We start from the raw sequence: 25944 nt of genomic DNA on the forward strand, positions 1-25944 counted from the left end.
GAACCTCTTAAAGTTCCCAGCCTCAGGCATTTTGTTATAAAAATAGAAAACAGAGTGACTTCCACTTTGGCAGGCAGGTGGCCCAGGCTACCATCAGTGCTGTGTACTAGGAAGACCCCAGGGGTGGTCTGGCCTGGTCTGTTTTTGAGTGTGTGCTAATTGTTTCGAGATGGGGTCGGCTATGTTGCCAAGGCTGGCTTAAAATTCCCAGGCTCCAGTGATCCTCCTGCCTCTGCTTCTGCAGCAACTGGGACTGCACCCAGCTGTGACACTTTTGTTTTGTCTTTTGGGGGAGACAAAGTGGCAGTGAAAGCAGGTGACTACAGCAGGTCAAGGGGACGGCAGAAAGAAGACTCGGAGCTGTTAAGGACACATTCCCACCCTGCCTTGGCACCCTGGGCAGCTGACTGGGACACCATGGCACACAGGAGGAGCCTCGGCAGTACAGGGCCAAACGGCCATCTCCCTACCCAAGAAGGAGGCCGGGCCCATGACCCCAACCCCTGGAGAAACCTGGCCAGCTTTGCAAAGACGCTGTGGCCCACGCTCACGAGGAGCACAGGGAAGGTGGCATTCACTCACACCAAGCAAGCACACAGCCATCCCCCAAGACCTCCCCACGCCACTCACCTTTGAAGTCAAGGAAGGGTTTTTCGAGAATGGGTCTGAGGTAAAGGGGTCATTCTTTGTCTGCTTCTTGAAGAAGTCGTCAGTGGTGGAGCCACGGAATGGGTCACTTTCTTTAAAAGGATCCCCTCCAAATGGATCTAGAAGGTGTTTTGGAAAGTGAAGGAAAAATGTCCCATGAGCGATGACGTTAGGAGAGAACCCATCAGAACCCAGCAGAGCACACGACTGTGTGGACCACTCACGTGAGCTCTGGAAGAGGCAAGGACGACCGTGACACAGTGGGCAGTGGTTACCCAGAGAGGACAGAGGCCGAGAAAAGGGCGTGGGCATCAGGGAGCCCTTCAGGGTGACAGTGATCTCCAGACTCACCCAACTCTACACAGTTGTCAAAATTCATCTCAAACAAGTATCCCTCAGTGTCCCTGAGAGTTGGGTCCAGGACCCTCACAGACACCCAATCCTCAGATACTCAAGACCCTTCTAAAAAATGGTATAGTGTTGGCACTGAACTTATGAACATCTTCCTGAAGACGTCAGATCATGTCTAGGTGACATACAATACCTGATCCAGTGTGACTGCTGCACAAACACTTGCCATTCTCTGAACACGCTCAGTACGGCTGCAATGTTTTTCTTAGTATTTTTTGATTTGAGCCTCAGTACAGCCATGGATCAGAACCCACAGGTGGGAAGGGTGTATGCTTAAAATTAGTGAATTGTGTTTGTGTGTAAATTACAGCACTTGACAAAGCTGATTTTAAAAATGATAATAGGCAACGTGGGCAGATCCTCAGAGACAGAAAGCAGGGGTGGGGAGAGCAATGAGAAGAGGGTCTCCTTCAGGGGATGCAAATACTTTGGGATTAGAGAGTTGACAGCTGCACAACACTGTGAACATACCAAGTGCCACCAAATTGTGCACTTTAAAATGGTGACATGTTATGTTAAGGAACGTCACCTCAGAAGGAAGAAGCCAGCCAGCAGGCGAGGTAAATTCCACACACTGAATGCCCAAAGGCAGGGTGCAGACAGGGACTCTGAGCCAAAGGACTGGGAGCCACTGTCAGGGAGAACAAGCCACCAGGCTCACGCACAGTGCGATGACATCTTTTTCCGTCTTGCTGTCACCATTCTGGTTTGTGTGGATAGAGTCCCATGGGGCAGGGGTACTACGAGGGACAGGTGGACCCAGGGGACTGTGACATGAGTGATCACTTTGCTCTGCATACCTGGCCCCCAGGAACTCTGCACCGGGGCCTGCGCCTCAGGTACAGTGACACCGGTAAGGGGCATCAGGTCAGAGGGAGGCTGGTTCCACAGTCAGGTTCCCTCTGGGATCAGCCTCCCTACGGCTCACTCTAAGAGCTGCCAGGGAAGCTGGGGACTTTCTCCATGTTCCTCAACCTGAACTAAGGCTGCAAACAGTCTGAGGACTAGTCCAAGAAACATTTAACAAAGACCTTTACCTGTTGACGCAGCCTGTTGTTCGGCGAAGGGGTCATTCTGGAATGGGTCACCTGGATTGGAGAGAGATGCTGAGCTCAGTGGGACGAGAACAGCCAGGAAGCAGGCCACTGGACAGCGCAGCCCACCCACCAGGCTCTCACTGACTCCCACCTGCCTGAGTTAAGGAGACCATAATCTCCTTCTCTGTTGTGTCCTGCCTGCTGTTTCCCTTTCTGGGCACAGGAAAGTAGGGGAGCAGGCAGGGCCGCTGGCTGAGGCGGTTTTTCTTGGCGAGGACACTTGAGATGAAAGGGAAGGTATGGTGGCTGGTCGCCATTGGCCAGAGCTGGGAACATCCACACTTCTCTTTCTACACCATGTCTCCTTCCATCTCAGGGCCTCCCACCTCCGTCAGCAAGAGGAACCCCGGGCTATCCTGGTCCCCGCGTGCCCCAGTGAGAAACAGCACCCCTGAGCTTGAGGAACTGCCCGATTCATCTCTTAGACCCCAGAGGCCTCCCGCCCAGGTCTGAAACTCAGAGGGGACCCCCACGGCCTCCTCCCTAGCTTGGCGTTCTTCTCAGAAATGTACAGATAGGCTTCTTGGAAGTGCTCCTTGGCTCTGAGAAATTCAGAGAAGATAGGAAACCTTGTTTCCAGATTTTTTCTGTTATTCTTGACTTGTGGTGATTCTGGGTAAACTCATGATTAAGAGCTTAGGTTGATGTAGGAACCTGGGGTTTGCAGGGGACTGGCTTTCATAGTCACTGCTCTGACTACTGCGGGAACCCCGTGAGGTGAGCAAGGAGGACACGGCCTGTTGGAGATGAGGAAATGAAGCCTTGGAAGGCCGAAGGGCCAGCGCTGCTGCCCTCAGCCTTGGGAGTCTTGCTGGGAGCTGGAGTCCTTCCCAGGGGAACCGGTGGCTTCAGTTTGTTAGTGCTTTGTGTGAGGCAAGAGTCAGAGACTTTCTATAGGCACGAAGAACACCTTGCCTCCTGCATTTCAGACTGTACAATTCCTAGCTTTTCTGCCATCGACAACTCTAAATGGAATAAAGCAAAGAGGCCGTCAATGGGAAAGTGGGTTCCAAGTGAGATACCTTTGAAGGGGTCAGCTCCTTTAAATGGGTCAGACTTGAAGGGGTCCTCTGCCTGGAAAGGATCCGGATGCAATTCTTGCGTGTTGTTGCTAAATAACAAGGTTTTATTTTTGAAAGGGTCATCCTAGAATGTTGTGAAGAGACAGGACAGAGATTTTGTTATTTGATTTAAAGCAGCTGAATTACAGAATTCTACCCCTAACTCGCATTTCCACTTGAAGTACTGTGACCCTGAGAATGACTTAGGGAAAAAAAAAAAATCACTGAAATGTGGGCTTGAGTTAATAACAACATTCACCACTGGTTCACTACTTGTGACAAATATACCATAAGGATCACAGGGAAATTCTGCACTTATGTTTGCAATTTTCCTATAAATTTACCATTCTAAAATAAAAATTGATTTGATTGAAAACAACTCAGATGTCTATCAATGGATAAATAAGTAAACAAATGTGATCCATCTGTGTAGGGGAATATTATTGAGCCACAAAAAAGGAAGGAAACTCGGTTACATGCTACAATGTGGATGAACTTTCAGGACATCATGCGGGGTGGGGGGGATAAGCAGATCCCAAAAAGACAAACACCAAATGGTCCCACTCATAGGAGGTCCCCTAGTCATCAAATGCACAGAAACAGAAAGTAGAAAGGTGGATGCCAGAGGCTAAGCAGGTGGGAACGGGCAGCGAGTGTTGCATGGACCCAGTTCCAATTCGAGAAGATGGGATAGAGCTGGAGGTGGGTGAATGTGCTTAAGACCAGAGCTGTGCGCCTAAACGTGGTTAAGACGGTGAGTTTTCATGCTGTCTATGTGCCATGATTGAATTTCATTTGTTTATTGCCAGGGCGGGGGCGCACACCTCTGTCCCAGCTACTAGGGAGGCCGAGGCAGAAGGATCACTTGAGCCCAGAAGTTTGAGGACAGCCCAGGCAACACAGTGAGACCCAGTCTTAAAAAAAAAAAAAAAAAATTAAAACACTGAGTTAAAAACATGCAGTATTTTTGGAAATGTTACAACGGAGATGTTTAAGAGTCACCCAACAGCCAGAGCGCTGGCCCCACTGTGAAGTGTGCGCTCCCTCCATCATCTTGTTTCAGTGAATGTGCAGCAATATGGGCACTTAAAAATGTATAGTGGCAACTCAGCAAGACCCTGTCTCAAAATAAAAAAAAAAAGGGGGTGGGCCAGGGATATAGCTCAGTGGTTAAGCACCCTGGGTTCAATCCCTGGCGCCAAAAAAAAAGTCTAGTTGCTACACCAAGAAGCATGCTGGGTGTTTGCACCCTGGGAGGAAATGGGGACTTATGCAGTTAGAACTACTAGAGCATACACAGCACTTTGCATTTTTAAAAAAAGGTGCTTATTTCTAGAAACAAGCAAGCATATTCAAACCAGAAGAAAAAAACATTTACTTTTGAAAAGCATATTTTCATAGTGGAAAATGGCTTGAAAGAGGGTGAGTCTGTGACATCCCTGGAACAGTGTGCTTGGTTTAGAAACAAGGGGCATGTTTTGCTTAAAGACACACCCTCAATGAAAACATGAGTGTTTCCCTGTGGTATTTTTAAAAAGCATACTACCCTTCCTGAATCTGGCAGACACATCTGCATCTGTGGGATTGGAAACGGACCCATTATTCCAGCCAACCAAGTCCAAGTCGTGTCAAAGCCAAGGGTTCTACGACAACACAGGCAACGGTTTGGGGAAATAACATTAAAGGTCTAAAATAAATTTTCTAACAAAGCTGATTCCGCCTGGGATGGCTGATTTAGGGACACAAGATGGTCCCAGAGGTACCGGGTAAGAGAAAGCCATGGATCCTAGTTGTGAAGGAAGTCAAGTGGGCGAGCAGGTCTCTTCCTCAGTCTTGGCTGTGGAAGAACACAGACAGTTTTCTTACCTGGGATGGGTTACCTGGAGTCTCCAACCACAGAGCTTCAAAGTGGGGAGACTGAGCCGGGTGCTCAGGCAAGTCAAGCACAGAGGCCCACTGCACCGCACCTGGAGAGGTGTGTGGGCTGTGTGCAGGCCAGGGTGCTGATGACCCCGATAAGCACATGCCCTGCTAGCAACCCACAGGGTTCTGGGGCACAGAGGAAAGACGGAGCAGTCCTGATCTGAGGAAGCCAGCATGACAGCCAGAAACTAAAGCCTCCCACACGGCACCTCAGATGAGCAATGTGTTGATTCCAAAGGAAGAGAGAGGGATGAGGACCTGGATAAATTCGTGAGCTTAAGAACGACAGTTTGGCCTCACAGTGAAAGCTTCCACTTGGCTGTTAAGTGACCTTTATTAACAAGATGGTGTACTTAGTGTTTTTGATTGACATGAAGACTATGAAATAACAGGGTACAACGATGCAGAAGAGACCTAAGATTCTGGGAACTCTGGCTGCAAGTCCTGCTTTGACAGCCAGAGAGAGTTCAAGAGGAACTGGCTCCTTCCCATCAGAGGAGGAGCCCAGGAAGACACTATCAGTGCTGGAGCACATGCTGAGCATGCATGGGGCCCTGGATTCCATCCCTTGTACCATCAAAAAAGAAAAAAGACTAGCGGGATTCAGGTTACTAAGGTAAAGAAAGGTGGTTTTCATTCCATTTCATAGACTCTGAATTAAAAACTAGATTTCCTGTCGTGTAGGTGCTGTGAGTGCCACACCACTGCCACCCACCAGGACAGTGGAACAGGTGCAACCTGAAGGTTGCACAGCACACATGTAGCCCTGTGTTGCTACCAACAGGGAAACCCGCCGAGTGTTACCAGGCAGTTTTGTTGTTATGTGACTGTCAGAGTATATGTACACAAACTAAGCTATGACGTCACCAGTGGATGTGACCTAAGGTTGGGTTACATGGTCCTTCATGGACTGAAATGTCACACAGCATGTGACTCTACCAGGATAAAGGGGGGCGACTCAGAGGGAGCTGATGCACACTGCAGCAAGCTGTCTGAGGACAAAGCCTTGCTGTGGCTCTGGGGCCAGCTGCCACACCAACACGCTGACTTCAAGTCACGGAAGGTTTAACCTCCAGCTAACAAGTTCCTGTTTAATAACTGTGGAAGAATCCCTAGAAGCTAGCTCTGGGCTGCCTGTGACAGATGACCCAATCTGTCACAACAGACTCTCAGTGACGTGGAGGTGTGGGGCCACTGATTCCTCTCTCTCCCTAGACGGGCGGGCTGGGTGCAGAGCAGAGGCACACATTCCCACGACCAGATGAAACAAGGAACAGATACAGCGTTGGGCTGGGGTGGCTCAGTAGTCTAGCGCGCATGAGGCCCTGGGTTCCATCCCCAGCACCACGGAATAGACAAGTAAATAAACATGGCTTTAAGAATCCTGCATTTCTTGGACAAGTCACATCCTGTGAGCTAGTGATCTGAGGAGAGCGGGCCACACCAAGTTACAGATATGCCATTCTGGTCACACTATTCTCAGGAACTAGCCTCCCACTGCACCTCCAAAGAGAACTAGGAGAATGGACTCTGCTCTGGAGCAGTCTCGAAATGCAGCAGTGAACAAAGACCCCTCTCTTCAAACAGTTTATTAAGAAATGGAAACAAACCCAAAATGCTTTAAAAATTGTATTTGTACAACAAGATAAATACTTTCTCTTTCAGACACCAGTTGCAGGTTTCTACGTAACATATCTGACGTCTACGTTCCACAAGTGAGTGGTTACTGTATAAACTTGGCCTCGCTTAAAAGATAAACAAAAATGACAAGGTAAAACAGAAACCTTGGAGGGTGGGAGGGGAGTGACTAGCTACCTGCAAATTGTCACCTCAATTCCTTCTACTCAAGGAAACCAATCTTATAAAACTCACAAAACAGATGTTTAAGAGGGAGCGCTTCCCTGGACTACAATCGCAGGACAAGCCAGCTATGCGAGCGGAACAGTCCAGATGAGAAAACCAAGAGCTGGCCGTAAGGCAGAAACACACCAAGGACAGCCAGGAGCAAAGCATGAGACTCTGGCTCACGGAACTCACGGAGGAGGAGTGCTTGCTGCTTGAATTTAGACAAGAAGCTGACGAGGCCCAGGGTGGACAGGAACCCGCGCGGCAGTCCACAGTGGAGAGAGTCTGAGGGTGGCGGGGGCCAGAGACAAGACACAGGGAAGAACATCAAGAGAGTCTGCTAAGGTCCAGGGAGGCACGTGCATTCCTATAAATTCTTGGAACCAAGTACTTGGCCAGGAAGGAGAGAAATACATCAAGAAAGGAACAGAGGCAGGTCCTCCCTGTGGACAGCGAGGCTGCATTATTACCACAGAGGGAAGAGGAATCCCAGAAGCAGAGAGCAGGACTCTGGGGCAGAGCCTGGAAGCAGCAGCTGGTAGCAAAAGGACAATAGGTAAGGGCAACAAAGCACCAGGAAGCCACCAGGCCACCCACCCAGCAGCTCCCTCCATAGCAGAGACCCACTCACTAGCCACATGATGGAACACTGCACAGGCCTGGGCTCAGGGCTGCGTCGGCAGACTTTGGCATAAACAGGGAGCTGTGACAACCTGAGAGAAGGGTCACACATGTCTGGGTCTCTGTCCTGAGAGCACACAGACATCTAAAAGCTGACAGCCCACCCAGGGCTTGATCGGAGCCTCAGAACACGAGGTCTCAAATAAAGTGCTGAGTTTTAAATATAACTGAAATTTCAGGAAAGAAGCCAATTTGTGGTCAAAACAGCAATACCTTGGGAGGCTGCCTGCCAGGCTTTGAATCTTCACGGCCCTATCTAATAGCCAAGGTGCTCCTTGTGGAAACATACGCACAGACTCCCCAGGTCCCCTATTAGTGGACCTCACACAGGGAGTGAAGAGGCCAAATCAATTCTGGTTGGTTTGAGAAGCCCTCCAGATTTGGGTGGTTGGACCACTGTAAATGCTTCTAATGGAGGTCTTTAAAATGGGTTTTATAGGCTGGGTGAGGCTCAATGGTAAAGTGTCTAGCATGGACACGGCCCTGGGCTCCATCTCCAGCACCACACACAAAAAAATGAAAAGTGGATTTTACAAAGATTCAGGCCTATCACAGGCTTTGTCCTGGACACCAGGAAGGAGAGCAAGTCTCCCACCCCAGGCTGCAGGTCGGCATTAACATGCAGGACGACAGCAGAACAAGGTCAGCCTGAGGGCGAGCAGAACCAAGGTGGGCCCAGCAGGTCCTGTAGGTGGGGCAGATGGGGGGCTCTAACACATTTATTCGACCTTTACCATGGCTCCAAAACTTCCCCTCTCTGCCAGGGAGACGCTGTCGCTCAGGGGGGCCAGGTCGGAGAGGCTGGCGCCGCGAGCCCCGCCCAGCGCCTGGTCATGCTGCTCCAGGCTCCGGTGGGCTTCCAGGCGGCTCTCGTGCAGCTGCGAAAGCTTGCTTCTCGCCTGTGACAAAGACAGCGCCAGGTCAAGGGAGTCAGGGAAACGTGACAGGCAAGACCTTTTCACTCCTGATGCCCAACTTGGGGCATTCACACGGGTGAAGAGTGTGGCAGACCATCTTTGCCACCAGAAAAGGAGACCACTTGTAAACCAGATGTGACCCTTCCTACTACTCCAGAGAGCCCAGGTTAAAAAAAATGTTCTGCCGACTCTCAATAAGATAAAATGGGGCTGCAGCTCAGCGGCAGAGCACTTGCCTCGTACTTGTGAGATACTGGGTTTGATCCTCAGCACCACATAAAAAATAAAGAAATAAAATACATAAAAATAAGTGTCCATCTTTAAAAAAAATAAAATTTGGACAAAACCCAAATTTGCCATTTTGCTTGGAGTTAATAATCATTTTCTTGTACAGGGTCTCAAGACCCCACATGCTGTCCCTCCTGCCCAGAGGAGGAAGGCAGTGTCCGTGAAGAGGTGGCACTCTGCATTCAGAGACCCAGGTGTGCCCCTGAACTCGGCCTCACATCTGCTCAAGTCAGCAACCTCAGCCCTGTGCTTCCTCTTCTCCAAAGTGGAACAACTGAGGCACCAGGGAAGCCAGGCACGGCGGCCATACCTGGAATCCCAGCTACTTAGCCGAGGCAGGAGGGTGGCGGATGTCTGAGGCCAGCCTGGGCAACTCAGCAAGGCCCCATCTCAAAAATAAAATAAAAGGGGCTGTGGCTGTGGCTCAGTGGAAGAGCGCTCACCCAGCAGGCACGAGGCCCTGGGTTCCACTCCCAGGACCAACAAAAGAAAGAAAGAAGGGGGAAAACACCTACTGCAGGGTCTGGCCAAGTGGGCATTAATAAGTAGTAGCCATTGGTACCATCAGTCACTGTCATCATTCCTGTCTACCTGGGGGTCCTGGGTCTCATCTTAACTCTACAAACTCCCAAGAGTTGGAAGGGAAAAGACTGAATAATCCCACGGACACTGACTAACAACCAGGCATAACACAGGGCACCCAGTCGTGGAATGACGCACACCAGGGATCAACTTTTGCCTACAAACTGGCAGAGAGAGCAAAGTGACTGGTTTAGTCCAGGAAAGAAACACAGCTTCTACTTACTTATTTATTTTGGCACCAGGGATTGAACCCAGGGGTGCTTTACCACAAACCCTTTTTTATTTTTTATTTTGAGACAAGGTCTTGCTGAATTGCTAAGACCATCCTCCTCCTCAGCCTCCCGAGTTGCTGGAATTGCAGGCGTGCACCACCGCACCTGGATAGCCACTTGGATACTTGTCAAGGACCAGATTCATAACCCACTCTATAGACTGGACACCCAAGGGCCAGGGTGGCAGCCTTTGACCATCACACAAGGAAAGCAAGGAAGGGACTGTCCTCTGCCAGCAGGCAGCAGTTGCCTGTCCCAAGAAGCCAGCACCATCCTGGCGTGCTCCAGGCAATTCAGGGTCCCATGTGGATTGACGCTGGTGACATGTTGCCCTCAGTCAGCATGTGGAGGACGGCTGCTCTGCATGGACATGGAAGTTATTTCTAGACCTCGTCCTTCTTGCTTCCGTGAGGACCAGACCAGCAAGCACGTCCTCCCATCCCCTTTCTCTCCAGCCCTGCAGGTGGGTGACTGTGCTAGGACTGGCGAAGGGGGCAAACTGCCTCCAGGCCAACGTCAACAGGGCTGGGGACACGCCCTGGGGAGCAGTCAGCACTTAACCTCCTGTCCAGGCCTCCACAAAGAGAACCCACAGGAAGAAGGGGGTGAGATGGAAGGCAATCTGCAGGAGCACTGCAGCCATTCTGAGCTCGCCAGTGACACCTGCCCACGGGACTGCCTGGCAGAAGAGCCCCGGTGCGGCCACACACGGCAGGGACGCCGCAGCCTCCATGGCAATACCTGGCTGATCTCCTCCTGCGTGGACTTCAGAGACTTGATGATGGTCTCCAGCTGCACTCGGCCAGCCTGAATGCTCTGCTCCAGCTGGGTCTCCTCCTGCTGCAGCCGAGTCAGCTCTGACTTGGCCCGGTTCAGGTCATCCTCCTGGGACTTCAAGTCCGATTCCTGAGATTGGATTTGGGTTTTTAAGGATGAGATCTGAAAGGAGATGTCAAAAGAATCCATAAGTCAGGTACAGACAGACAAACATCACATGTTCTCACTTACACATGGCAGTTAACATGTGGACCTCAGAGCTGAGGATCAGAACAGTGACTCCCAGGGCCCAGGAGTGTGGGGGAGGAGCAGGGAGAGAGGACAGCCGACAGGTCCAGGAGCTGCTGGGGCAGTGACTCTTCCCACCCTGTATGTAGCACAGGTATTCTAGAACTACATACAGCAAGCTCTCACTGCATACTTCAAAGCAGCAAGTAGAGAAGACTACGAATGTTTCCAACACAAAGAAATGATTGATTTCTTTTAGAATATTATCAGTTGCAGACGGACATGATAACTTCTTATTTATTTATTTATTTATTTATTTAATGTGGTACTGGGGATTGAACCCAGTGCCTCACATTTGCTAGGCAAGTGCTCTGCCACCGCTCTACAACCCCAGCCTGAAATGATCAACGTTTAATGTGTAATGATCAGACCAGCCAATTTCCCTGAGCTAACCCTTACACGTTGTTTCATGTACTGAAATATCACACTGTACCCCAGGAATAAGTACAATGATTATGTGCCCATTAAAATGAATGACTGAATGAGAGCCACAGCATAGGATGCAACACGCCTCCAAGAAAGAACTCGTGTCTCGCATTCTTGAAAGGAGCTTGGTCACAGAGGTGGTCACCCACCAGTGCCCAGAGGCTTGATTTCCTCAGAGACAAGTTCCCACATCAGAATGAAGACAGGAAAGAAGGGGCACAGCACGAGCCCTGTCTATGGCTCAGGGGCTGAACATTCCCACACAAGCCACACAGGAGGTCGCAGCATCTTGTCACAGGTTCCTGAGGCCACAGCCTCCCTGGTCTGTAACGATGACATCAGAGGAGGGAGGAGAGGCATCCTGGAATCCCCTCCACATTTCAGGGCACAGGTTCACAGGCACCACAGCCATTCACTTATATGACATGGACTCTAGGAACATGGGTGGGTGACTCCGAGGTGAGGACAAACGCTGGACGCTTTTCCACACAATGTTTTAACGAGGAGGCCTTCTGGACACTCTGTTTTCAGGCCCTCAGAGTTTAGGAAGGCCTGGGGATGCCCCCTCCCCCCTCCCTACCACTGCACTCGAAGAACTCACCATCTGAGTCTCATCCTGACACTTCTGCCGGACGTCGCTCAGCATGTCTCGGAGCTTGGCTTTCTGCTGGTCCATTTCATCTAGGCGGTCTTGAGCATCCTGTTTCTGAGCTTCCAGCTCTTGCAGACTGCTTGTTTCCCGGTCTAGGTCATTCTGTAATTCCTAGGGAACAGGTGTGGGAAGTGAACTTGAGACTGGTTAAAACAAAGTCCACCTAAAATAATCAATTTAGAGGTGGGCAGCCAGGTACAACGGCGCATACCAGCAACTTAGGAGCCTGAGGCAGGAGGATTACAAATTTGAGGCCAGTAATTTAGCAAGACCTTGCTTCAAAATAAAAAATAAAAAGAGCTGAGAGATGTAGCTCAGCAGTAAAACACCCCAAGTTCAATCCCCAGTACACAAAATAAATGAATTAAAAAAAAGTGGGTATAGGATCTGAAATTACTTTCCTCTGGGGGTTGGGCAGAAAAGAGGTGGGGAGGAGGGACGAGTCATACTGATTATGGGGATTCCTTTCGGGTTGACGGAAATGTTCTAGAACTACATACAGGTTGATGATTAAGTGCATTGAATATGCTGAAGACAACTGAATCATATGCTTTAAAAGTGAATTTCACCCAGCAGCTCAGGAGGCTGAAGCAGGAGGAATGCAAGTTCAAAGCCAGCCTCAGCAAATTAGTGAGCCCTAAACAACTTAGAAGAGACTTAAGCGAGACCCTGTCTGTAAATAAAATACATACAGGGCTGAGGATGTGGCCCAGCCAGTAAATTCTCCAGGGTTCAATGCTTGGTATACCAAAAAAAAAAAAAAAAAAAAAATCACTCTGAAGCTCCCAAGAGCTTCTAACTGGTGCAGAACCTGGTGCCACGCAACACTGAACACAAATTAGGTGTAGCCAAAACGAGCAATGTCCTTACTTGCACTTCGTTGGTTTTTTGTCTGATTGCCTCTTCCTTTTCTCTAATGTCTTGTTCCAGCGAGTATTTCTCTCTGAATGGTTAAAAACATTCCATGAAAACAGAGTAAGTCAACCATTGCTGTGGCACACACGTCCCTCTGCCCTACCTGAGGCCAACTCCATGCATCCCCTCAAAAAGCTGCCGTGGTAACCCTGTCTGTGGGGGCAGAAGTCTAAGAATGACCTGTGATTCCTGGCTCTACAAGTTTGGATATGGGTTGAGTGTGTCCCCTAAAGGGTCATGTGCTGGAGCTTGGTCCCCAGTGGTGTGGTGAAATGAGGGAACCTTGAAGAGGTGGGGCGTGGTTCAGGATAATCAGATCGCCAGGGACGCTGCCCTTTGAGGAGATTAATATAAGAAGCCTGGTTAGTTCCCATGGATCAAGTCTTTGTAAAACACCAAGCTGGCCAGGCCCAGGGGAGCAGGTCTGTAACCCCAGCAAGTCGAGAAGCTGAGGCAGAAGGACCACAAATCTGAGGGAAGCCTGGATAACTCAGTGAGACCCTGTCTCCAAAAAAAGAGTGGGAATGTAGCTCAGTGGTAAAGCACCCCTAGGTCCCATTCCCAGTACTGCAGAGGGAGGGAGAGAAAGAGAGAGAGAGGAGAGGGAGAGGGAGAGAGAGAGGAGAGAGAGAGAGGGAGGGAGGGAAGGAGAGAGGGGGAGAGAGAGAGAGAGAAAGCCTGGCTCCTTGATCCCTGTGGCTTCCTATCTCACTGTGTGATTGGCCTCACAACACTGATTCCATCCACCCTGAGGTTCTCACCAGAGGCCAAACAGATGGTGTTACCCCATCTTGGATTTCCAGCCTCCAAAACTGTGAACTAAGAAAACTCTTTTCTTTTTTACATTACTCGGTCTCAGGTATTTTGTTATAATAACAAAAAAAAAAATAGACTGATAAAATAATCCTCTCCCTCCAACTGTGGGTAGGATTGTGAATACGATGAAGCTGCCCTCTCTATGCAGCCACCCTTTAGAAGCAGAGCGCTTTCCCCACCTGGTGGCTAAAGAATTTGCAACCCTCCCAAGTATGACAAGGACTTGACCTAACATTGCTGACTTAGAAGGTGGAGGGGCTACATAAGAAGGAACGTGGATGGTCTTTAGGAACAAGAGTGGTTACAGCTGACGTCAGCAAGGAAACAGAGATCTCAGACCCACAGTTGCAAGGAACTGGCTTCTGCCAACACCTGGATGAGCTCAGAGGTGGAGTGTCCCTCCCAACCCCCCAAGTCCTCTGACAAAAGCCAGCTGACCTTGCCCTTAGGCTGTGAGACTGTTCAGCTCACCCGGACATCTGACTTTTGGAACTACAAGATAATATGTTAGCACTGTTTTGAGATGCTCCATTTTATGTGATTTTGTTACACAGCTAAAAGAAAACAATGTCTGCTCTATGGCCATATTTAGGCTTGCTACACACTGGGCCCCCTCAGAAGCACTGATGGAATGCTGAGGACCTGTTCACAGGCTAGTGGGGGAAACTTATGACAAAGAAACGCACAAATGAACATCGCCGGAAGGCCATAAGGACTATGGAGGGGAACTGTCCTGCACAGGATGACTGGGGAAGGCCTCCCCAGAAGGTGGCCTGTGAATGAGGGCCCAGGGTAGAAGAGCCTCCTGGGTGACAGAACAGGAAGGAAAAGCTGGACAAAAGCAACAGTGAGAAATCTGCAGGGATACGGAGCGAGCTGGGTCATCCCTCTGGTTTGCAGTGGGAAGTGCTGCTGAGGAGCCCAGGCCCTGTGGTAGCCCCAGCTGTCCCCTACAGGAGGCAGGTGGAGCTGGCCACTGTGCACGCCAAGCACTCAGAGGGGACTCATCTGACTGTCTCCTCAGCTGTACACACAGCTGCTACCAAATCGCCACCAGCATCCCTCGGGTCACATCCTGAATGTGTGAGTCTGTCAGGAGGGGTCAATGGGTATGGCCCTAGTCACCACAGGATCAGGCCCACACCCACTCAGACTGAAGCTGCCATTATTCAGGCCCCATAAGCCAATTCAGGAGCTCAGAGGAATCCATGTCCCTTCCTTGTTCTGAAGAAACTTGACTGCCACAATTCCATGCAAGCCTCTGGTACTTCCTGTAATGACCTGGCAGAGTGTTTTGGACCCAAGCGTACCAAGGGGGTAGAAGGACGAGCAGTTTTCAACATACCTCTGTAACTGGGCGATCTCCTGGCTAATGTCATCAAGCTCTTTCACACCAGTGAACTCTCCAGATGCAAGAGAACTTGAACTGTCCTAGGACCAAATTCAGGTACAGAGTCACTGACTGGCAAGCTGACATCACAAAACAGCAGGGACTGGGAGATCTCAGGGACAAAATCATCTTCTCTTTAGTTCATAGTGGGAGGGGACAAAAGTGCTGGTTCCCAGGCTGAGGAAGTAGTGGGTTGAGCCCACACTCTGGGGAACTGAAGGCCTGGACTGCAGGGAGGTGGCCGAGGCCGCTGTGGGGCTCATGCAGGGTGCCAGTGCCACCTTGTGGCCGATGGCGGGAAACAATGCAAAGAAAACGGGTGCTGGGTGGGGTGGGGCTACTCACCGGAATTGGAGTGCCTCTTTCGGAGGGTGGGACCATGTCTGGCGAGAGGACTTGAGGGGGATCGATGCCTTTACTGACCTTCTGCTGAATGAAATACATAGCTAACGCGAACTGATCTTTGCTTAACTTCCCAGTTTGCCTTGTGTCAGCCAGGGCCCTGGAGAAACGCAGAGATGTTCATTATGTCACGCTTGCCAGGTTCATCCTGTGACAAGCACAAGGCAGCAAACCCCTGCTTTTAAAGAAATGACAACAATAGCAAGGACAGCAGGGCACCATGGAAGGCCCCCAACTTTTTGAGCTTAACATCTTGTTCCTGGAAGCAGTCCTGGGGTCCCCAGGCCCCAGCTCACCCATCAGACAGGCACCCTGCCCTCCGGCTGGCCACGAAGAGGCTGTCAGGGCAGGAAGTGGTTCTCACCAGGTGCAGAACCACCAAGCCCTCCCGGTAGACTCAGGGGCTGGCCCCTTGGGAAAAGCTAACTGGCCACCAGAAGGCCCTTTGCTTTCTTTATCATCTGCACCAGGCAGACCCCAGGAGCTCTCTCTGCTCCTTCTGCCCATGTGAGGACACTGCAGGAAGAGGGCATCTGCAAAGCAGGCAGTGACCCTCACCAGATACCTTGGTCTTAGGCTTCCCAGCCTCTAGGACTGTGAGAGATCCATTGTTTAACCGTCCTCTGCATATTTGTTACAGCAGCCCAAACGAACCGAACACTCCTCTTGGGCTCAAAGAGACTGCTCTGGGGCCACAGTCCCATTGCTCAAGGCAGACCCCGTGGCTAAAGTGTCTCCTGCCCACTGGCTTTCTAATGTCCTCAAAGTCAGGACAACAGGGCATGTAAACCGCAGCACGCAGTGGCCCTGCAGAGCTTGAGTAAGAAAATCCATGACATTCCAGGTAACCACGGAATAAGAATTAAGAGACGCAGATGCAGCCTGTCCTTCCTCTCACCATCCACTTCACACAAGGTCTCCCTGCCACCTCACACATGGTGACTGCAGGAACAATGACACAGTTTTTTAACATGGAACAAAGGAAAGCTGGGGGTGCTCAACACCATCAGACCAGGGATGATTAGATCTCATGGAAGTTCGCTGACAAAGGTTGGTTTTAAAATGTCTTGGTTGGCCAGGGGCAGTGGCTCATGCCTGTAATTCCAGCAGCTCAGGAGGCTGAGGCAGGAGGATGGTGAGTTGAATGCCAGCCTCAGCAACTCAGCAAGGCCAGAAACAACTTAGTGAGACCCTGTCTATCTCTAAATAAAATATAAAAAGGGCTGAGGATGTACCGTGGTGGTTGAGCACCCCCTGGGGTTCAATCCCTAGTATCCAAAAGAAAAGAAAAAAGAAATAAATAGAATATCTTGGTTAGGCCATAATTACAGTTTTGCTCTGTCAGGGTTTCTCCCAGGTGTGCCTGCGGAGGGCCACAGCCTGCTCCCGGGCTGTGGCTGCCCCTCCTCTCCCGTGGTCTCTCCAGGGGCACAGCCCCAAGGCCAACATTCGAAGGGCCCATGGAAGGAGAACCAGGCTCTGGGGCTGTTGTTGGCTACCGCACCACACCAGAGGCCCCGTCTGACACCACCTGCCTGGGGTGGGGCCGAGAGGGGCTGTGAGGGAGACAGAGCCTCCATCCTTGTGGCTGCCCGTAGTTCCTTTTGGTGTGTTGCCTCCACATCAGCTCTGCCTGTCCCTTCTGCCACCTGCACCCTAATCTAGAGTCTCATTTTAACTTTCCTTGTGATTATTCTTGATCTTGCTCCTGCTCTATCCCCCACTGACCCCCTGAAAGGAAGTTTCCTTGCTTTCTTCCTTTTTGATCTGAGCTCATTCATGACTTCATTTTTGTTTTATTTTGTTTTGTTTTGGCACGCTAGGTAAGCGCCCTGCCCCTAAGCTACATGTACTCTAGTTCAGGATTTAATTGCCATTTCCCCATCAGTAGGTCATTTACAGTTGCAATACACACTGCAGGCTGCTCTCCCTGCCTTGTTCTTCACACTGCAGCTAGGGCACGCTGCTGCTGTCTTGGGACTGGGCTGGATCCGTTTCAGGATCATAAAGGGGCTGTTGCATTTTACTGGTGTCTAAAAGGCCCAAGCTGAGGTGTCTCCCTGGCTCACCCACCCCAGGAAGCCAAGGCTTGGCCTTTACAGAGCAGGACTCCTAGGGAGGCGGCCCAGGCCTGACTCCCAGTGCGGTGCTGCTGGAGCCTCCAGAGCCCTACTGCTTGTGCCTCCGAGGTGTGGCCGAGGCCAGCCCCACAGCTGGCTGTGGTGACAAAGCCAGCTGTGCAAGCAGAGAGCATTCTAGAGGGCACCCACAGAGCCCCTTTCTGGAAGACAGGGAGCTGACCGGGGAGCATGGAGCGGAGTCTTTACACTTACCCTTCACCTGACCCCCATCAATTGATGAGGCCAGACACAGGTCACTGCGCTGAGTTGGAGACTCTGACCACAGCCTGATCACCTCTCCCCCAGCACAGTCCTCTCCCAAGGGACCCCCAAAGCTACCCCAGAGTTATGACTTCCCCTTACCAGATGTGTGCTAGAAGATTCTGGGTGAGGCCCGAGTGCATGAAGATCTCCTTCACCTCCTGACCACTCACATAGCCATCCAGGTCCAGGTCAGTCTTGAGGAAGATCTCATCGAATCGCATTTTGTCCGCCACCGGCACCACCCAGGTCACTGTTGGCTGAAATGGTTTTTTAATATTGATTAACTCAGAAGCTGTCTATGACCTATAAGCACATATTTTTCGATGGTGGAATGATCCAAGTACAGTCACACACTTGGTTTCAGACTCAACTCAGGATTCCAGGAGATGACAGAGAGGATCCCGAGGGAGGTTGATGCTGGCTTGACCAAGTCCCCAGCAACTCCGTCTGCCCAGCCCCTTGCTCTCTTGACACCTGAAAGGAGGTAAAGACCCAGAGGGCTCATCTGCTTTGAGTCCTCACCCCTGCCACTTGGGTGGCAAGAGAAGCTGGCAACCTTCTTCAGGAGGAACTCAAGGCAGGCCACAGAAGACCCTCCTGAGCACCCAGTGTAGAAGGACCATCTCTCAAGAACCTGCCTGGGCCCCACACCACCTCGTTGGTCTTTTGGCTTCTCTGCCTGCGAAAGTGTCTCCAGGAGCTGGCAGTGCCCGGCCCAGGCTTTGGCACACCATCTTTCTTTGTCCCTGACCCCACTCCAAGATGACAAAGATGACTTCCCCCTGCTCAGGTATCAGCACACATGTCACTGACAGGTCACGAGGCGTATGTGCAGGACAGGCAGGTACTAGGGGAACCATGGGGTGGTGAGGAGACGCTGGGCCCCAGACAAGCATGGGGGCCGAACACCAGGACCCCAGCACCTGTGCTGTCTCAGAGGTCTGTTCTGGAAGACAGATGACAGCCCTGGGGCTGAGCCCTGCTGCACGTGGGGCCTCTCATGCCACCTGCTCAAGTTCTGCTTAAGAAAATTAACTGCCACGGGGCTTCCACCAGGGCCAACCTCCCAACTGAGGCTTCCAGGGCCCTCAGGAAGCACACTTGGAAGCAGGCTCCTCCCACAGACATGTCACCTCACACCTTAGACCATCTTTTTATGTCGGGCTCACAGCATCTCTGCCCTTGATTTTAGAAACATTTGCCTCATCTAGTTTATTAAAAAAAAAAAAAAAAATGGTCATCCCTCTGTACCTGAGGAGGCCTGGCTCAGAACCAAGGACACACAACCTGCAGCTGCTCAGTCTCCCATACACAACGGCACAACATCCTGGTGTAACTTCACACTTCTTCCACAAGTTCAAAGCCACACTCAATACTATGTAAGTGGCACCTCACAAAAATCATCATGCTGCATGTTTTAGGAAACAGTGGAAGAAAACCAAAGTCTGTGCTTGCTCAGTTAGACACAATTTTTCTTTTTCTGAAAAATTTTTTTCTTTTTCTTTTTTTTTTTTGATGGTGCTGGGGATGAACCCAGGGCCTTTGCACGCGAGGCAGGCCCTCTACCAACTGAGCTACTTCCCCAGCCCTCTGACTATTTTTGATTGTGGTTGTTGAATGCAGAACCCACTGAGAAGGAGAGGCTGGCTGCAGTTGATACCTGGGCTGGAGGCTGGCCCACGAAGAGCGCATGATGCCTCAGCCTATGGGGCTCTGGGTTCCAGCCCGGCCCCACGGAGGCAAACCCTCTACCAACTGCCCTTCAGTTATATGGCAACAGCAATGAGAACCAGCACCCCACCAGACTGTCCAGGTGAGGAGAAAAAGGACTGGAAATCAGGCTAAAGGACACACTGCTGCTGTAGGGACAGATCAGAAAGGTGCCCAGCGCTTGGTTCTTAGAAGAAACTGCCAGCCGATGCCTGAGCCACCAGTCAGAGCTGCTTCTTTTGGTTGAGAGGATGCAAAAGCTAACAAAAGTCAGCGTGAAAACAGAACAGTGACTCCTCGGCTGCAGGAAACAGCAGCAGGTTTAATGTGTTCCAGAACACCATGCCGGGGACTTGGCTCCCAGTGCTACCGTGTTGAGAGGTGGGGCCTCTCATGCCAACTGCTCAAGTTCAGCAGAGGTGACTGGGTAGTGAGGAAACAGGGGGGGTGGGAAAGGGTGGTTGGATTTGATCAGTGCGCGCTGTACGTAAATATCACACTGAATACCTGTTCATGAAAATAAATACATACAAACAAATACACATCCCACTAAAAACAAGAGGGGGGTTCTCAAAGTGCGTTGACAACCCAAGGATGTTAGGAAGTATCACGGAGGAGAAGGAAAGGACTTTGTATCCGACACTGGGAACCAAGGCTGAGCTCATCCTCTTACGAACAGGACCCTCACCATCCAACTCTACCACCATGCTTTCGAGAGCAAGCTCAGGAAGCAAAGCACACCATGTTACCCCAATGGCTTCAGTCCTGGGGTTTCAGGTAGAGGGTAGAATAATTTAATAGGAAGGAATTTACCAAAAACTATCAAAATCTATGGACCTGATTTAAACAGTGAGAGTTCAGATGGTAAAACAGACTGAGGTTGTACTTGGGGCATTTTACCAGGTAAATTGTGGATGCCGCCTTGGGTCTGTTGTGGAGCAGTTGGGGTGGCTGTGAAGATGCACATAATACGGGCATGGTGACACACATCTGTAATCCCAGAGACCTGGGAGGCTGAGGCAGGAGGACTGCAAGTTCCAGGCCAGCCTCAGCAACTTAGCAAGACCCTGTCTCGAAATTCATAAAAAAGGGGCTAGGATGCAGCTCAGTGGTATAACACCCCTGGGTTCAATCTCCACCAAACCAACCAATCAACCACAACCAACCAACCTGTATGTAAAAGAAACTTAGTGACAAAAGGGCTGGCTATGGTTTAAATGTGTTCCAGAACACCATGCTGGGGACTTGGTTCCCAGTGCTACTGTGTTGAGAGGTGGGACCAGAGGTGACTGGGTAGTAAGGGATCTGCTCTCATGAAAGGTGCTATAATTTGGATCTCCAACGCCCCTCAAAGACTGATGTGTTGGGCTGGGGATGTGGCTCAAGCGGTAGCGCGCTCGCCTGGCATGCGTGCAGCCCGGGTTCGATCCTCAGCACCACATACAAAGATGTTGTGTCTGCCGAGAACTAAAATAAACATTAAAAAAAAAAAATCATCTCTCTCTCTAAAAAAAAAAAAAAAAGACTGATGTGTTTAAGAGCCATAAACTGAATTCTCTGAAACTGTGAGCCAAACTAAAACCCCTTTAAAAGTCGATTATCTCAGGTATTCTATCACAGCCACGGGAAAGGATGACCACACAAATGGACAGACACATTCGTGGATTAAGGGATTACTGGGTTCTCTTGGGAGTGGCTTTGCTATAAAAGTGAGTTCTCTCTAGCAGGCTTGTTCTGCCTCACCAAGTAATGCCCTCCCGTGCTACCGTGCACCCTCATGATGGCCTTCTCAGGCTCCATCTTTATTCTGTGTGCCAAATAAACTTCTTTTAACCGCTCAGTGTGTAGGATTCAGTTACAACAACAGGAAGTGGACTAAGATGCTGCCTTATGTTAAGTGGCTAGAGCAAACTCATCTCAGAAGCCAGGGATCCCCCAGAGGTGACGATGAGACTGACAGGCTATATTGACAGTGGATGTCCCACAGGTCCTAAGAAATTACAACTCTGGGATGGCAAGAGTCCCAGTATTTGCTGTACCAACAAAATGAACTTGTTGCCTGCCTTCTGGGGCCTTGGGGCACACCAGTGGCAAGACTCTGATGCCAATGTGGTTACAAACCCAACAACATGGGACAGCCTTCTCCTTGAAGCTGTGTGTCCCTAGAAAAAGCAGGGATTTCAAGCTGGTTCAACAGTGACAGAACCTAAACAAAGGAGAACAGTCCCTGATGAATGAAAGAAATTTTGCCCCAACCTGGTCAGAGGGCAGAGCTGGGAAGCCCCTGGGGTACTCCAGACAGAGTCATGGGCCGGAGGATGAGAAGGGGGGCATATGTCAATTGGGGGGTCCCTGGAAATGTCCATTTTACTGACTGTGATTCCACCAGTTGCCCCTGTCCTTGCAGGAGGAGAGGTACCCTCCCCACCTACCCACACAGAGGCCACTGGTAAAATTGGTCCAGCTGGGGTTGGCAGCACGCCCCCATGACCTGGGGACAACTGTGGGGTGACCAGGGAGGCTGGTTTGCCTGGGCCAGCAGGTGAGTTCAGCTCCACTTGCTTCCTGGCCAGGAAGACAAAATGTATACTTAGCAAGAACTCTTGAAAGGAATTCTGCAGATGCAAGGTGCTAGGCTGTCTTGGAAAACACTTCACGCAAGTGCTAAATGGCCCCCTCAACCTCACTCCGACCCCCCGTCCCTGCGCTGGCTCACCCGACTCCTGCCTTCACCTGTTTCTAGAACACAATAGGTGCTCCCAACTCAGAGCTTCAGACAGGCTGGTCCTCTGATGGCTTCCTGTCAGGTTCAGCTCTGCCGTCACCTCGTTGGTGGCCTTCCAGCTGACTCATCCACAGGATCACTTTCTCCCTGCCCCTAGCACTCCCAGGCTGGGCCCTGCCCTGCTTTCTCAAGGCTGTTGGGCCTTCCTTGGGCCACTGACTTGCTTATCATCCATGTTCCCTGTGGCAACCTCAAGACACTCAGGATGCACCGGGGTCTCGCTCACGTTCTGTGTGAGCAAGGGAAAGGGTGCCCGTCAGAGGAATGGGCTGGCTGAGAAATAAAAGCAAAGAAAAGGGTACCAAAAAATAAACACAAGAGACCAGAAATTAAGTTTTCAGAGTTGGGGCAGCAATGGGCTAAGCCGACCAGAGGGGTACAGCTTCTAACAAAGAAAGGAGCCCGTACTTGCTTTATTTATAATGGAACAGATCAAAAGGATTCGATAGAAGCTTCTACATGAAAAACAGAATGGGGTAGGGGTAAGTAGGCTGTTTAGTTCTTAATGGGTCACGGCCATCTCTGGTGCCATGCAGAACCTCTGATGGAGCTAAGCAGGAGGCCACATGCATTGGGTCTTCTCAAACCAGCAAGGCTGCAACTGGAAGTTCCCAATGCCAGGCTTTCCTACCTAATGGCTTCCTCGTCAATTTGGTTCACGTACAATTTCATGGGTGGCTTCCTGCACCCAGGCATGGCTGGGGAGCTAATGGGCCATCAGGACTCTGGGCTCGTTAACAGCCAGCAGCGGCGGTGTCCTGTCCCTCCCTCTCCACCAGCTGGGGCAGTGAGGAGAGCCGGTGAGCCCCTGTGACTGAGCCCCTTCAGCTCTCTCCGAAGTCTCATTAATCTCTGGGGACAATGCTGCATCCTCCCAGCTCCTTGGCAATGAGCCTCCTGAGCTGAATACTTAACAAGTACATCACAAGCAAGAGAAAACACTGTCTGATTACCCCCGGCTCACTGTCGTTAGCGTATGCTGTAGCTGTGTGGGATGGTGTCTGGCCACCTGCTTGTCATTACTTTTTCTTTGAAAGAACAAATGAGGCTGGAAATGAAACATGATTCCAGACTAAACTCATTCTCTTTTTTGCATGTTTCAGACAATCTCAAAGGTGCCCTTCTATTCAGAGCCCACTGAGCAGTTACATTTGCCAAAACAAGAAACCTCTAATTTTGGGTGGTTTGTTTTGAGACAGGGTTTTGCTACATTGCCCAAGCAGGCCTCAAACTCCCGATCCTCCTGCCTCAGTCTCCTGAGTAGCTGGGAGCACAGGCACCACCATGCCTGGCTCCACCTACAGCTTTTAAGAATCCCACTGCTGGAGCTGGGCTGTGGCTCCATGGTGGAGCGCTTGCCTAGCATGTGTGAGGCACTGGGTTTGATTCACAGCACCACATGCACATAAATGAATAAAATAAAGGGCCACCAACAACTAAAAACACAAAAAACAAAAAAAAGAATCCCACTTTTGAAACAGTTGTTCGCTCCAGCAGGCAACTCCCAATTACAGTGAAAAAGATTCTCATCTGAAAAGGTATTAATATTAATATTTATTAAATAGGGAACTTGAGCATCCTCTGGGGAGCCTGGAACCAATCCCCCATGGATACCAAGAGATGACTACTGAAGTTCAAGTGAATAAGAAAGTTAATTCTGAATCCCTACAGTATTTAAAAAAAAAAAAAATTTCATCAGCCGGGCACAGTGGCGCACGCCTGTAATCCCAGCAGCTTGCTCAAGAGGTTGAGGCAGGAAAATCACGAGTTCAAAGCCATCCTCAACAAAAGTGAGGCACTAAGCAACTCAGTGAGACCTGTCTCTAAATAAAATACAAAATAGGGCTGGGGATGTGGCTCACGGTCGAGAGTCCCTGAGCTCAATCCCTGGTAACCCCCTAAGAAACAAACAAACAAAAATAACAATAACATTTAATAATAAATTTCACTTGCTCCCAAGAAATAGTACATTCTGCTCAGAATGACCACAACCTCAGAGGGCTCAGCCATACCTGTGTTTGTTTGATGCTGTGCTTGGGAGACAAGCTCCCTGTGCTGTTCAGGCTGCTGACGCTGCCATGGGAGGGTGTGGAGCGAAGGCTATCTTTGGGTGGGGGGCTGGCTGGCAGGACAGGTACGGCACCGGGGAACACCGTCTTCTTTCTCTTGGACGGTGGGATGAGTGACGGAGGCAAGACAGAGGGCACTGGCTCTTTCTCAAGGGCCCGGTATACTAGGTGCATGGCCTGTGGGCACAAACAAGAACCAGTGAGACAATGGGGAAGGATGGAGGCTACAGAGGACAGGAGAAGGGCCACCCTTCCAGGGGCTGTAGGGATGTAGCAGACAGTCTGTGAGGATGCTTTCCAGCTGACCAGAGTTTTAAAAAAAAGTCAATCTTTTCTGATGAGTTACCTTCCCATACATAAGTTCACAGAACATCTGTCTAATTGCACAAGACTGAAATGAGCACAAAGCGAATCCAGTCAGGCCAGACTCTATGTACGGCAGTTCCCCCTTATCTGTAGTTTTATATTCTGAGGGTTCAGTTACCTGTGATCCAAAAACATTACATGGAAAATTCCAGAAAAAAAGAGGCCATATTCATGCAACTTTTATAACAATATATTGTTGTAATTTATTGTTATTAATCTTACTGTGCCTAATTTACAAACTGAACTTTTTCATATATAGAAAAAAACATGGTGCATATCCAGTTCAGAAGTACCTGCAGTTTAGGTAAGGGGGACTACTGCAGGTCCCTTCACCACTCAGGCAGGTGTATGGGATTAGAAAGGGAATGGCTGAAGTTTATCATTTTCTTGGACCATGATTTAAATTTAACTGAAAGTGTGAAATTTTAAATGTTTTATACACACAGAAAGTAAAAATAATCATGCTTCGATTCAGATGCATACTGTAAAACCACATTTTAAAAATATCTAAAATCTCTAGGACAACAGATGCATATTGGGCACATAGGTTGCACATTCCTAATAAAAAATCAGAAACTCTAAATGCTCCAAAATCTGAAGTTTTCTGTGCACTGACAAGGTGCCACAAGTAGAAAACTCCACACTTGACCTCATATGGTAAGTAATGGTAAAATATAGGAGAAAGAGATCTCTAGGCTATGTATAAGGTACATATGAAACATAGATGAAATCTGCATTTGGACCCAGACCCCATCCCCAAGATATCTCATTATGTATATGCAAAAATTCCAAAATCCGAAAAAAACAAACAAACAAAAAATTTAAACACATCTGGTCCCAAACACGTGGGATAAGGAATCCTCAACCTGTATTGTATTTCAGTTTTTCTACTACTTAGGAACTCCCAGATAATCCACAGTGTTGTTTTGTTTTGTTTTTGGTTTCGTAGGACTTAATTACTATCTATTAAAGCATCATCCTTAACTACAAGGAACTACTTTTTGAGATTTAATGAAATGAGATAAGTGAATAAATCCCATGATTACAGAAAAAGGCCAAAGATGTGAAGGAAGGAGGTAGAGGAAAAGGAAGAGGAAGAAGAGGAGAAAGAGGAGGAGGAGGAAGAGGGAGAGGGGAAGAGAGGAGGAGAGAGGAGGAGGAGAGAGAAGGAGAAGAGGAGGAGGGGGGGAGGAGGAGGAGGAGGAGGAGGAGGAGGAGGAGGAGGAGGAGGAGGAGGGA

At 49.9% G+C, this 25944-nt stretch overlaps 1 protein-coding gene across 12 annotated transcripts in view; it reads right to left on the minus strand.

Annotated features, from left to right (window-relative positions):
* Positions 1-25944, minus strand: part of Eps15l1 (epidermal growth factor receptor pathway substrate 15 like 1) — a 74673-nt gene that overhangs the window by 34918 nt on the left and 13811 nt on the right. For all 12 annotated transcript variants that reach the window (XM_048795207.1, XM_015489208.2, XM_048795206.1 and 9 more), the window contains 11 exons: positions 24283-24516; positions 17875-18032; positions 15335-15491; positions 14945-15030; positions 12739-12811; positions 11818-11979; positions 10467-10664; positions 8401-8565; positions 3179-3302; positions 2097-2147; positions 631-767 (listed from right to left, as the gene is read on the minus strand). In XM_048795207.1, coding sequence (XP_048651164.1) covers positions 631-767; positions 2097-2147; positions 3179-3302; positions 8401-8565; positions 10467-10664; positions 11818-11979; positions 12739-12811; positions 14945-15030; positions 15335-15491; positions 17875-18032; positions 24283-24516 — 1545 coding nt within the window. The remainder of the gene's footprint in view (positions 1-630; positions 768-2096; positions 2148-3178; positions 3303-8400; positions 8566-10466; positions 10665-11817; positions 11980-12738; positions 12812-14944; positions 15031-15334; positions 15492-17874; positions 18033-24282; positions 24517-25944) is intronic.

This window comes from Marmota marmota, unplaced genomic scaffold, assembly GCF_001458135.2.
Source record: "Marmota marmota marmota unplaced genomic scaffold, marMar, whole genome shotgun sequence".
Classification (NCBI taxonomy): domain Eukaryota; kingdom Metazoa; phylum Chordata; class Mammalia; order Rodentia; family Sciuridae; genus Marmota; species Marmota marmota.